This window comes from Solenopsis invicta, chromosome 4 (genome assembly GCF_016802725.1).
Source record: "Solenopsis invicta isolate M01_SB chromosome 4, UNIL_Sinv_3.0, whole genome shotgun sequence".
NCBI lineage: Eukaryota > Metazoa > Arthropoda > Insecta > Hymenoptera > Formicidae > Solenopsis > Solenopsis invicta.
The window spans coordinates 714,160-727,135 of NC_052667.1; the positions used below are offsets into that span (position 1 = coordinate 714,160).

Here is a 12,976-nt window from a genome sequence, read left to right on the forward strand (position 1 = left end):
TTGCTCTCTAGATGGAGTTTCATTAGATAGAATTGAGAAGAAGAAACGGTCGGTAGTCGGTAACATCACAACAGTTGCATCAGCTTACAAAGTGATGAAAAGTTGTACAAAATATGCAAAAGTTATACGAAGAAAATATTTTTCAATTACCAGAGAAAAAAATAGAACTTTAAACGATAAAAAATAATTTTTTTCACTGTTCAGTTAAACCAATTATTTTATAATATCAATAAGATATTATTGATCGCAAATTAATCACAAAGATTTCGTGTATAGCAAACCATTTTATTTTTTAAGACATAAAAGAAATGTTCTTTAATAAAAATGTTTTAAAAAATAATCGTTTCAAACAAATTGTGAGTTTAAATAAATAATTAAAATTATGAGTATTAAAATTCGGATATAATAGTAATTCCATGAATGAAAATGACGGACGCGACATAATAAAAATACAGAATTATTTTTATGTCGATACATAATTTTAATTCGTCGAATTATTATTATGTCATGATATAATTTTAATTCGTACAAATAAAAAATTATTCTATATTGAATTAAAATTATGTCGCGACATAATAGAAATTCAGAATTATTATTATGTCACAGCATAATAATAATTCGATGAATTAAAATTATGTCAAGGCATAATAATAATTCAATGAATTACAATTAAGTTGTGATGATGTAATAATAATTCTATAAATTAAAATTATGTATCGACATAAAAACAATTTAATATTATTATTATTTGTGGAATTACTATTATGTTCGAACATAATTTTAATTATTTATTTAAATTTATTATAATTTTTTTAAGACAATTATTTTTTAAAACATTTATATAAAGAATATTTCTTTTGTGCTGTTAAAAAATAAAACAGTTAAAAATAAAATAATTTCACGACTTTAATCGACCGAACGCATAAGCGGTGATCGCGTTCGCTGCTAATTACGTGAACAGACGTGTCGCTGTCGATTTGTAACAAATTCATCACCCAATCGCAGAATTCATTTAACGAACTATCGCGCGTTCTAAAAGCGTTACGAAAGCACGAAAGCATCAGGAAAGCATTATACTAATATACTGTATGTACGTACCTTGCAACGATTGCATTATTTTAGCTGCACTTGGCGAGAAATGACTAATATGGCGGTTCCGTTCCTTCCGAACGCACGGCCGCGGGATAGACGTCGAGGCCGAAATTATTGTAACAACGATCAAACGATCACATTTAGCGTTTTGTATTATAGAATGCTCTCCGATATTCTACGAAAGATCGCGTTATTTTCGCCGCACTTTGGCGAGAAACGACTAATATGGCGGTTCCGCCCGATCCTTCCAACGCGCGCGCGCACGAACGCGGGACGAACGTCGAGACCGAAATTACGATACTACATAACAAGGATCGTACACCCTGTACGAACGGCTTATAACGTTACAACGATCACATTAGTGTTTCATAGAATACTCCGATACTCTGCGAAATACACTCGCGACGCAATACGAACTCACGATACGGCGTAAAAAATGCAGAACGACGCGTACGCGGCACTATCCCAGGGAGAAGTGATAATAACGAAATCGATGTCGATGTCAATTCGACTTTGACTTCGACTTCGATTCGATATGTCACTTCTCGCTGGATCCAGCCGCCTCGACGCGGAGCGCAACACTCCGCGCACAAGGAGGGAGAAGGGGGGGGGGGAATAACACCAGATATTAGAAATACAAATTTTAGAATCAGTCCACTTTGCGTATACAGCGAAATAATAGCATGAACAAATTCATGACGCATTTGTCAACTTACATTTCGTTACACGTCGAGCGAGATAGCCAAGATGGCACGGCGACTCTAACCCTTTCGAGCGCACACAAACCAACGGACGCGGGACGGCGATATCGAAATCACGATGTGGCGTGTAACAATAAATGATCACGTTTAGGATTTTACGAACGTTCGATATACTGTGAAACACACTTGCGACACGAAAAAGCGAACACGGGTCTATCAATAGCCCCGGCAATCGTAAATATATCAAAACTCAACTTTGCATATCGATGCAACGAAATGATCACCGATGACGCGAATAACGTTCACGATGCTCTATTCGAGCTACGTGTACTTTCGATGCATTTGAACGAGAGAAACGATGTATGATACGGCATAGACGATTCCGTAACCTAACTCACAGTTACGAGACGTCGAAAGCGCGACACTGAAGCGTACTAACGATCGCGTTCAATGCGTTACTTTCCGAGATGCTCTTGCTACGACACGACACGCACGAAAACCGCTCTCGAACGATAATGGTCACGAAATGCGAGACAATTTGAACGAGATTCTAGCAATCGCGACGCAACACGCAACTAATAACTGACGATTTGAAATATATCAACAACACACAACTTTGCATAACGATGCAGCAAACTGATCACAGATGGCGCGAATAAATTCAAGACGCACTCTTTTCAATATCGCGATATTATTACCGACAATAGATACGAATAAAATTAAATTCGTCTATATTGCAAAAATACGTCTCAACGATTTAAATTTCTTTCGCATAATAATTCCAGAATATAATAATAAAACATATCTATGTACGAAGAAATGATTGCGATGCACAGGCACATACGTCTATGCCGACGTAACGCTAACGTGACAGCGCCAGCTGATGGTTTCTCGACAAGGCACCGTCAGCTGACCTCAAGCGTCGCAGACAGCGGCAGACGCGTATTCGTAAATAACGACGCGCACAAGACAGGTTGTCGAGTTGCTCCCTTTGATAAACGACGTACGCGATATGGTAGACTTAAAGACAAACGTCAGTTTCGCGTGCCAACGGTGTCTGCAGCCGCTGAGACTAGATTCGAGCTTCGACCACCTCGGGGAACACACTCTGGCTGAACTCTCACGTAGGTAATTTCTATTTTGTACTGGCGACTCGAACGTTCATCGCAAATCCGATTGTACGATATCTTCGTGTTGATAATGCTTTTCCGCGCGTTGCTCATAATTCACGTATGACGCGCTAATTTGTGTTTTCAATAACATCGTCTCTGAGTAATCTGAATTTTCTTATTTTAATTCTGTAGCTAGCGTGAATTCTATTCTATGCATTTGTGTGTAAAATGACTTTTATATAATATATATATCTAAATTTTACAGTGTCATTCAGCATACAGAAAAACAAATGTTAGCTTTTATTTATGTAATTAGACCATGTTAGAGGTGTAATTTGAGCTCTATATATATTTTAATTACATGTGTGTCTGTGTGTTTGAATATCTAATAATAGGTACAAAGTATAACCACTTGATTTGACTGTACTTATCTACATTGCAAGTTATATAAATATCTTATTGCAGTTCCTATACAACAGCAAATTGTTGGAGAATTAGAACCTCAAAGTGACAGTATAGAACACTTGGTTCAACCATTCAGACTGACTGAATCAGGAAATGGTACAAATGGATTTATGTTAGTTGGCGACTCTGGCGAAACGGAAAGCTTAAGTCATCATTTAAAGGTATTTAAAAGAGATTTGAAGAATATTTTAAATCTATAGCTAGCAATTTGATTTGTACTTTTCAGGTACGAGCAACATTGTTTGACATTCTCAGCAGTAGCAGTTCAGCAGATCATCCACTTTGTGATGAATGTACAGATAGCCTTTTACTATTAATGGATCAGCAATTACGAATGACAGAAGGAGAATGGTCAGATTATAATGAGTACCTGAAGAAATTAGAAACCGAACAACAATATCAGGGACATGAAGACGTAGAGATGGAAAATCTTACAAAGGAATTGCAGGATGTAAAGGCTGAGGAAGAAAGAATGATAAGAGAGTTGGAGGCATTGAGAAAGGAAGAAATAGCTACTAGAAATGCTATAGCGGAACAGGAGAGAGAAAGGGAGAGATTGCAAAGTGAGGAGGATAGGTACTGGAAAGAGTATTCAAAACACAGAAGAGATCTCATGTTAGCTGACGATGAATGTCGAAGGTAAATAAAATACCTAAAACATTGTTAAATCACTTTTTTTCAAGTCTTCAAAAATTGTTTATTAATATTATTACATTTCCTAAAATCGAATGTTTTCTTATAGTTTGGATAATCAACTAGCATATGCAGCTTCACAGCTCGAAAGGTTGAAAAAAACGAACGTTTTTAACGCCACATTTCATATATGGCATTCAGGTCATTTTGGAACTATAAATTCATTTCGATTGGGACGATTGCCGAGTGCGCCAGTGGATTGGAGCGAGATAAACGCCGCATGGGGACAAACGACCCTTTTGCTAGTAGCCCTTGCGCGCAAAATGAATTTAACGTTCAAGCGTTTCCGTTTAGTGCCATTTGGCAATCACAGTTATATCGAGGCTTTGGATCAGAACAAGGAGCTTCCACTGTACGGAAGTGGAGGATTCAAATTTTTATGGGATACAAAATTTGATGCAGCTATGGTAGCATTTCTGGATTGTTTGCAACAATTTAAGGAACAAGTAGAAAAGGGAGACAGCGAATTTTGTCTGCCATATAGGATGGATCGAGGCAAAATTGAAGACTCCGCGACGGGCAACTCCTATTCCATAAAGTATGTTTTGATTCAGAAATATTTTTTCAAGTCTAATCTACAAGTAAAAAATTTGCTGACGATGTGAAAAGCTTTTATCTAAACTTTCTATTCTTTTTTCAGAATACAATTCAATTCAGAAGAACAGTGGACCAAGGCCTTAAAGTTCCTACTAACAAATTTAAAATGGGGTCTTGCATGGGTTAGTTCTCAATTCACAAAGGATGAACTGAATACCAATTGAATGTCAGCCTCCTTGTAATTGTATGTAATTTCAATTGTGCAACTATCTCGTCATTGCTTGTGTATAAATGCTCTATTTGTAAATAAATACCGTTGAACAATAGTATTGGTTTTTACTTGCAATTAGTTTACTGTTTTTTAACTTATCTTAGTGAAGATATAAAATTTTATCGTATTTAACAGTATTCAGATTTATCAAGTAAGAACCAAGACACACCATAAAGAAAATTGGCAGGACTTTGTACCTCTTTCAATTTTATATAATCCTTTAGCTCAGGAATGCTCAATTCCACTAGTTCTATGATTTCACCTTCGGACTCATCATCACCACCTTTAATAAAGACTCAAATTAAGCATAGATTCGAAATTTTTTTGTATATTTTAAATATAATGTGCCGATTATATTACAATAGTAATATTCCTTTAAACTACATAAAAATTATTTTAACCAAAAGTATTCATAGTATTCAAACTTACCAGGATGTATCTGCATATCATCTGTGACTTCTACATAAAAAATGGTTTCTTTTGCACTGGTACGAGAAATGGATCTAGAAAACATAAAAATATACTTTTTAATAATTATATTTTTATATTCTAGATGTAACTTGACAGTTTTATATTACATATGCTACAAGGGATACCAGAAGTCTTTTATTACTTCTAAATTTGATAAGCATATTTATCTTTTACACATTGACAAAAGGTAATGACTAGAAGATAGTAAATATTTCAGACTCACAGGAAAGTAGTAATTTGTTTAAATGCCGAAGCGGGTGCTTCATAGCCGCATTCTTCTTTCAATTCATCTTTAGCAATCGACAAGAGACTTATCCTTGTCTACGATACCAGCGCAGAGTTCCGAGGTCAACCCCAGAGTTGCAGGATAACGTTCAACGTCGATCACGTCTTGTTTCTCAGGTAGGAATGTATAATATACTGCCGGAATTGCCTGACAAATACGAGCTTCCTTCGACTTACGTTGAAGATGACTATACTCACGCTGTCGTGAATTTTTATGACGTCCCAATTTTTAGAATGACAGCCTTGCGTGAAATGCAAGCGGACGCTTTTTAACCAGGGCGAGTCCTGCGAAATCTTTCCCACGAAAACATCGTGTAGATCGAGTATTTTCTTACGTACGATCTGATTCCTGTCATTCTGTGCCATGACATCCATCTCCTATCAAAATATTACGAAAAAAACACGGAGCACGGAGTAAACATTTCCCTTAACTATTGTCGATAATTAGATAATGACAGTGGACTTTGGTCGCGTCGTGGGCGACAGATGTCGCGCATGGTACCAAATCAAGCGCCAAAATAGGAATTCGCCGTACAAGTAAAACGAATCATATACTCCAAAAACATCTTTCCAGTGCTTTCGAATTCGATGAGATAACTGACTTCATTAAGCTTGCATAATCTATTATACACGAAACTTATCTTCTTATACGTTTTCAATTTGACATAATAGATCCTATAAATCCCTGTAAGCACACAATATTCCTGAAATATATTATATAATATTATTAAAAATTAAAATACTACTGTATGAATAGCAACAATATCAAAGATATGAGGATGTAAAAATGGAGGATCTTACAAGGAATTGTAGGATGTAAAGACAGGGAAAGAAAGAATGATAAGAGAGTTGGAGGCATTGAGAAAGAAATAGCCACTAGGAATACTATAGTGAAACAGGAGAGAGAAAAGGAGAGATTGTAAAGTGAGAATAGGTATTGGAAAGTATATTCAAAATACAGAAGAGATCTCGTGTTAGCTGACGACGAATGTCGCAGGTAAATAAAATACCTAAAACATTGTTAATCACTTTTTTCACATCACCAAAAATTATTTATTAATATTTTTATTACATTATCTAAAATCGAATTTTTTCTTAAAGTTTCGATAATCAATTAACATATGCAACTTCACAGCTCAAAAGGTTGAAAAAAACGAACGTTTTTAACGCCACATTTCATATGGTATTCAAGCCATTTTGGAACTATAAGTTCATTTCGATTGGGACAATTATCGAGTACACCAATAAATTGAAGCGAGATAAATGCTGCATGAGGACAAACAATCCCTTTGCTAGTAGCGCTTGCGCGCAAAATGAATTCAACGTTCAAGTGTTTCCATTTAGTGCCATTTGGTAATCACAATTATATCAAAGCTTTGGATCAGAATAAAGAGCTTCCACTGTACGGAAGTAGAGGGATTCAAATTTTTATGGGATACAAAATTTGATGCAGCTATGATAGAATTTCTAGATTATTTGCAATAATTTACAGAACAAGTAGAAAAAGGAGACAGCGAATTTTGTCTGCCATATAGGATGGATCGAGGCAAAATTGAAGACTCTGCAACGGATAACTCTTATTCCATAAAGTATGTTTGGATCAGATATTTCTTTTGTCAAGATCTAATCTACACGTGAGAAATTTATTCGTAATGTGAAAAACTTTTATCTGAACTTTCTGTTCCAAGGCCTTAAAGTTCCTACTAATAAATTTAAAATGGGATCTTGCATAGATTAGCTCTCAATTCACAAAGAATGAACTGAATACTAATTGAATATCAGCCTCATTGTAATTGTATGTAATTTCAATTGTGCAACCATCTCGTTATTACTTGTGTATAAATGCTCTATTTGTAAATAAATATAGTTGAACAATAGTATTGGTTTTTACTTGCAATTAATTTACTATTCTTTAATTTATCTTGTTGAGTAAGATATAACTTTTATCATATTTAACAGTATTCAGATTTATTAAGTAAGAACCAAGACACGCCATAAAGAAAACTGGCAGGACTTTGTACCTCTTTCAATCTTATATAATCCTTTAGCTCAGAAACGCTCAATTCCACTATTTCTATGACTTCACCTTCGGACTCGTCACCACCACCTTTAACAAAGATTCAAATTAAGCACAGATTAGAAATTTTTAAATATATTTTAAATATAATTTGCTGATAACATCACAAAAGTAATATTCTTTCAAACTACTTAAAAAAATTATTTTAACCAAAAGTATTCATAGTCTTACCAGGATGTATCTGCATATTATCTGTGACTTCTACATAAAAAATAGTTTGCTTTGCACTAGCAGAAGCACTGGATCTAGAAAACATAAACATATACTTTTTAATAATTATGTTCTTATATTTTAAATGTAACTTAAAAGTTTTATATTATTCTACAAATTATACCAGAAATCTCCTATTATTTCTAAATTTGTTAAGTATATTTATCTTTTGCACACTGACAAAAGGCAATGACTAAAGCATAGTAAATGTGTCAGACTCACAGGTAAGTAGTAATTTGTTTAAATGCCGAAGTCGGTGCTTCGTAGCCGCATTCTTCCTTCAATTCATCTCTCGCAATCTCGACGAGAGACTTATCCTTGTCTACGATACCAGCGCAGAGTTCCAAGGTCAACCCCAGAGTTGCAGGAAAGCGTTCAACATCGATCACGTCTTGCTTCTCCGGTAGGGATGCATAATACACTGCTGGTCGGAATTGCCTGACAAATACGAGTTTCCTTCGACTTACGTTGAAGATGACTATACTCACGCTATCGTGAATTCTTATGACGTCCCAACTCTTAGACTGACAGTCTTGTGTGAAGTGCAAGCGGACGCTTCTTAACCAAGGCGAGTCCTGCGGAACCTTTCCCACGCGGACATCGCGTAGATCGAGCATTTTCTTACGTACGATCTGATTCTTCTCATCCTGTGCCGCGACATTCATTTTCTATCAAAATGGAACACGATGGAACACGGAGCACCGAGTAAACCTTTCCCTTAACTCCCGTCGATAATGACAGTGGACTTTGGACACGCCGCAGGTGATAGATGTCGCGCATGGTACCAAATCAAGCGCCAGAATACGAATTCACTGTACAAGTAAAACGAGTCATATACTCCGATAACTCCGATACTCTCAGTGCCTTCGAGTCCGATGATATAACTGATTTCATTGAGCTTGCATAATTTATTTATACATGAAACTTATCTTCCTATTATACATGTTCAATTTGACATAATAGATCTCATAAATCCCTATAACCATACAATATTCCTAAAATATTATATAAATATTAAAAATTAAAATATTACTATAAATATTCTGAAAATATTTAATATTTAATATTCTTAATATTATGGAATTTTTATTTAATATTTTTCAATATTACGAAAACTGTTTGTTAATGTTCTATAACCACTTAATATAATATTTTTGTTGTATTACTTTCATATTCGTAAAATATTATAAAAATATTCATATAGTTTTGAGATTTAAAAGAATAAACATTTCTTGAAGTGTATTATAAAATTATTAAAAATGAGTAGTACGTTTAAGTTCAATTTTTTATTTTACATTTCCATCTATTTCTTGTAAATTCTACTTCACTTTAATAAAAAAAGTTATTAGATTAGAAAAAAATTATTTAGATTGTTTATAAAAAAATTATATTAATGTTATTAATTTTAAAAATAGTATTTAATATTATATAACATTAACTAGAATATTATTTGATGTTAAATAATATTATGCTTATTGGGATAATATTCAATGGACTGAGATCATAACATATCGGTCCTAATTACATTAATCTATTTAAAATTATCACTAGCGCGGTATCAAATGCATATTATCTTTTAGTAATAATAAATCTTTGTGAATTAATTGATTAATTTATATCTCGATAATTTAAAATCAACTAGAAATAAACGTTATACAGACTTGTTTCTCTTTATATCCTTTTAAGTAATATCGGTCATTTTAGCAGCGAGATATTAAATTTACGAGGGATGTAATCGTTTCATCTCTCGGCAAATTATTTTCGCAATTAGTCGACTGAGCTTATGAAAAGTATGGGTTACACGTAATCGAATTTAACGCGTCGTGTAAAATTAGGATCGGTGTAACGTAACCGGTCGCACAACGTGCACTGCACTTAAATTTTTGGTAAGATACGAACCTTCGATAAAGCTGCTTCCCTTTCACGATCGTGCTAGGATAATGAGCGAAGGGTGGAGGAGGAGGAGGAGAGGGAGAGGGAGGGCGGTTTCGTTACTTCTTTCTTTTCTTTTCCTTTTTGCCTTTTCTCTCCCTCTTCTTCTTCGGCACATCGTCCGTTAGCTTGAACGCATCGAGAATCTCCTGCTGCCTGACCTGGGTGTCTACGTGAATCACGTCTGGCTTCTTGCGATACCTGTTGACCGCCGCCGGTGGCGAGAATTCGATTTCCATGTCTGACGCCGTGGAGCTCGATGCGACGGAAGCGTCGTCCTTGTTGCGCACTATCTTAAACTGTAGCGGCTTCATCGGCTCCTCCAACTGTGACACATCCGCGGTGGCCTCCTGCTTAATCGGATACATTGTTACGTAGTACGTGCCGTCCTTACGGTGTATGTGCAGGGTCGGTGGCGGTTCCGCATCTTCCTCGATCTCCTTCTTCACCTGCGACACGTAGCTCGGACTCTTGTACATCTTACCGCGTCGCAAGCTGGTGCGCGAGGGTACCAATTTTGCCCGATAATCCTCCACCGTGGAAGCACCCTTCGCCTCTTTCAACAACTCGTTCAAGAAACGCCCGATCGCGCCCGGCTTCCAACCAATTCGTGGCTTAAACTTACTCACTGCTGAACTTGTGTTCCACAGCCAGCCCATGTTAGCCGGCACCCTAAAGCGTGGATCGATGCAATTCTTGTGGCCGTAGTTAGTCCCGGGATAAACATCACCAATGGAATAAACGTATCGCATCACTCGCCTGCTGATTTTGATAGAACTCTTGTCACGATCACCACCCAAACTTGGCTTAGACATTGCCTTCGGATATCGGTCCTTTTCTATAAATTTACCTGTAGCCTTATTCGCACCGATCGTACCTGGCGATATCGATTGCATCGGCTTGATCTGCGTCTCTTCGATCTCGTGCGGTACTGTCCGGTCATCTTTAGGTTTCTTCCGGCGAGATTTGCATTTCGGTTCACCACAAGGACCAACGTCAACGTCCAGCGGTACGGAAGTCGTAACGTCCAGTTCTTTCTGCTTTTCCAATTTCTCTTCTTTCTTGTCCTCCTTCTTCTTTGGCTTGACGGCGATCGGGAATAGCGGCGCTTCTGGTAACGAAGGTATTGCCTCACGTACGATACCGGTGCGTCCCGGAACCGCTGTCGTTATAGCGGTAGGTGGGATATAAGGTGTGGAGACGGTGCTAGAGATAGGTTTACCAATTTGCGTGTTGCAAGGTGCGAGACACTGATTCAGCAATGCTGGCGAAAGGGGATAGTCTCGTTTTCTCTCTCCTGGTGCTTCTTGAATGGCGTAATCCTTCTGTATGTCTCGACCAAAATAAGGACTTTCTGATGGATCCATCAAGCCAAGACCCACCAGACCTGGCACTTGACCGAGAGAATCCACAAATTCTTGGGCCTCCTTGAAGGCGCGAATCATGCAATCTGCGCCTACACACGGTTTTTTCGTACACTTAAACGCATCAGTTTTCCAAGACGACAAAGCTTTTCCTGGACAAATGCACTTTGCCGCTTTAATTCCATCCGCCGTTCTTGGTCGGGGTTTGCACTGCAAATTAGCGCCCATTTTTTTGCTCTTGTCATATATCACGGTCATCGTTTCGGAAAGCGCGTAGGCTGATGCACCATAGTCACTTCCACCCGTCATGCGATTTTTCAAATTAACATCATTCTGGTGCCACGTGTATTCCTCGTCCAATAACGCTTCTTTGTGTAAGTAATTATTCTCTACATCTTCACCACCTCTCATTCTCGTAGAACCATCAATTGTCACATTTCGTTCCACATCTGATTTTACACTTAAATTGTTGGAGGCAAGTGTAGCGAGCGATGGAAAATGTTTAAGAGCATCGGGATTTCTCAAAGCCATGCAACAAGAACGGATGCATCCAGAACGACACATCATTGGATGCGTCGATCGGTTTGTCGGTAGACACGAACAAGTCGGTTCGTCAGGATAGGTCTTGTAGATTAACCCACGATACTTGTGATCATTCAATTTCTCGGCGCTCGTTAATTTTTCGAATCCTGGCTGGTCCATCGATACACGTGGTGATGATTGCGGTCTCATCAACGCGAATTTTGCCTCTGCATCGCGATCGTTTTGCTCATATAATTTTGAATACGTAGGATCCAAAATTTCGTGTAATAACGATGTATCATTTCTACCTTTTGTTTTATACTTTTCGTCGTTTATATCTTCGCCGGACAGTTTCGTGCAAGGAAACTTCCAACCGAGAGGAAATCCTCGAAGTACAAATGATTTTTCGCGAAGCGTAAGATGATTTATAATGGAGCTTCCAAAACACGACAGCCTTAGGCATATCGATATAGATCCGCATGAATTCCCATGCTCATCGGTCAAAGTGTAAATCTTTGTAAACGTGTGTGACTTTGATAACCCGTCTATCTTGTTCTTGGCCGCAGCTATGCGATCGCAGAAACATCCTGGCAAAAATGCCGTTGCCGCGCAGAGAAGAACATGTCCGACGTCATCTCGTGGATTATTATTCTTACCGCAAGGAATCCAATACACTTCAGTACTTAAAGGAGTCGATTTAACAGATTGTATTAAATCATTTGGTGTCCGAACGAGCAAACATGTCTTGCCTTCGCAACTGATATATTCATTAGAAAATTGATTTTCTTCACATATAATTTTCCTGTCATTAACCCTGACAATGATGTCGACAGGTTTGAGATCAACGAAACCTATACGTACCATCAAATCGCACTCTTCGTTATTAACAGTAGCATATATCTCGGGATATAGATTTAGATGATCAATGAGAATTTCAAGCATGTACAATTGTTCTCCTGTTAATATTGACATCTTTTTCTTCAAAGCCATTTCGGATGAATCAAATACGGGAATGAATAGACACGCAAACGTTGTCAGCTACACGACAAATTTAGAAGGCGACTCCGGATTAACGTTAACGATGCGTCTGTACGAATAACGCCATTAATTTTGCAAGCGTTTCGGATCTGAAATTAAACGATCTTCCCGCGCGTGCATCAAACCAATTAATTGACATTTCCAGTTGTCAGACGCGGTTACCATAACGACGAATCAAAATTAATTCATCAAATGTAGAAAATCGC

General features: G+C 37.2%; 3 protein-coding genes and 2 pseudogenes across 4 annotated transcripts; 2 read left to right on the forward strand and 3 right to left on the reverse strand.

Annotated features, from left to right (window-relative positions):
* The first annotated feature begins 2,683 nt into the window (after positions 1-2,683).
* On the forward strand, positions 2,684-4,926 carry LOC105195791 (beclin-1-like protein). 2 transcript variants are annotated; one of them, XM_011161399.3, is made up of 5 exons: positions 2,684-2,917; positions 3,371-3,531; positions 3,597-4,009; positions 4,113-4,601; positions 4,704-4,926. In XM_011161399.3, exons 1-5 carry the CDS (start codon positions 2,806-2,808, stop codon positions 4,822-4,824), a joined length of 1,296 nt encoding a protein of 431 aa, XP_011159701.1. In that variant the 5' UTR covers positions 2,684-2,805; the 3' UTR covers positions 4,825-4,926. The 2 variants fall into 2 exon arrangements, with proteins under 2 accessions (XP_011159701.1, XP_011159702.1); XM_011161400.3 differs by having other exon boundaries at positions 2,697-2,921.
* On the reverse strand, positions 4,653-6,469 carry LOC105195792 (annotated as a pseudogene).
* On the forward strand, positions 6,079-7,355 carry LOC105195802 (annotated as a pseudogene).
* A 152-nt stretch (positions 7,356-7,507) lies between these two features.
* LOC105195793 (uridine diphosphate glucose pyrophosphatase NUDT14) lies at positions 7,508-8,730 on the reverse strand. Its single transcript, XM_011161402.3, has 3 exons — positions 8,137-8,730; positions 7,876-7,949; positions 7,508-7,734 (listed from the first exon to the last, which is right to left on the reverse strand). Exons 1-3 carry the CDS (start codon positions 8,577-8,579, stop codon positions 7,580-7,582), a joined length of 672 nt encoding a protein of 223 aa, XP_011159704.1. The 5' UTR covers positions 8,580-8,730; the 3' UTR covers positions 7,508-7,579.
* Positions 8,594-12,751, reverse strand: LOC105195833. The gene is made up of 2 exons (XM_011161439.3): positions 9,814-12,751; positions 8,594-8,726 (listed from the first exon to the last, which is right to left on the reverse strand). Exon 1 carries the CDS (start codon positions 12,720-12,722, stop codon positions 9,906-9,908), a length of 2,817 nt encoding a protein of 938 aa, XP_011159741.1. The 5' UTR covers positions 12,723-12,751; the 3' UTR covers positions 8,594-8,726; positions 9,814-9,905.
* Positions 12,752-12,976: the final 225 nt, after the last annotated feature.

Coding starts and splice junctions, on each gene's coding strand:
- LOC105195791 (XM_011161399.3), top strand. CDS start 2,806: ATGGTAGACTTAAAGACAAACGTCAGTTTCGCGTGCCAACGGTGTCTG. Junction 4,010..4,112: donor GCTGACGATGAATGTCGAAG/GTAAATAAAATA, acceptor GTTTTCTTATAG/TTTGGATAATCAACTAGCAT. Junction 4,602..4,703: donor GGCAACTCCTATTCCATAAA/GTATGTTTTGAT, acceptor TTCTTTTTTCAG/AATACAATTCAATTCAGAAG.
- LOC105195833 (XM_011161439.3), bottom strand. CDS start 12,722: ATGGCTTTGAAGAAAAAGATGTCAATATTAACAGGAGAACAATTGTAC.
- LOC105195793 (XM_011161402.3), bottom strand. CDS start 8,579: ATGAATGTCGCGGCACAGGATGAGAAGAATCAGATCGTACGTAAGAAA. Junction 7,950..8,136: donor AAACAAATTACTACTTACCT/GTGAGTCTGACA, acceptor TATGTTTTCTAG/ATCCAGTGCTTCTGCTAGTG. Junction 7,735..7,875: donor TAATATGCAGATACATCCTG/GTAAGACTATGA, acceptor TCTTTGTTAAAG/GTGGTGGTGACGAGTCCGAA.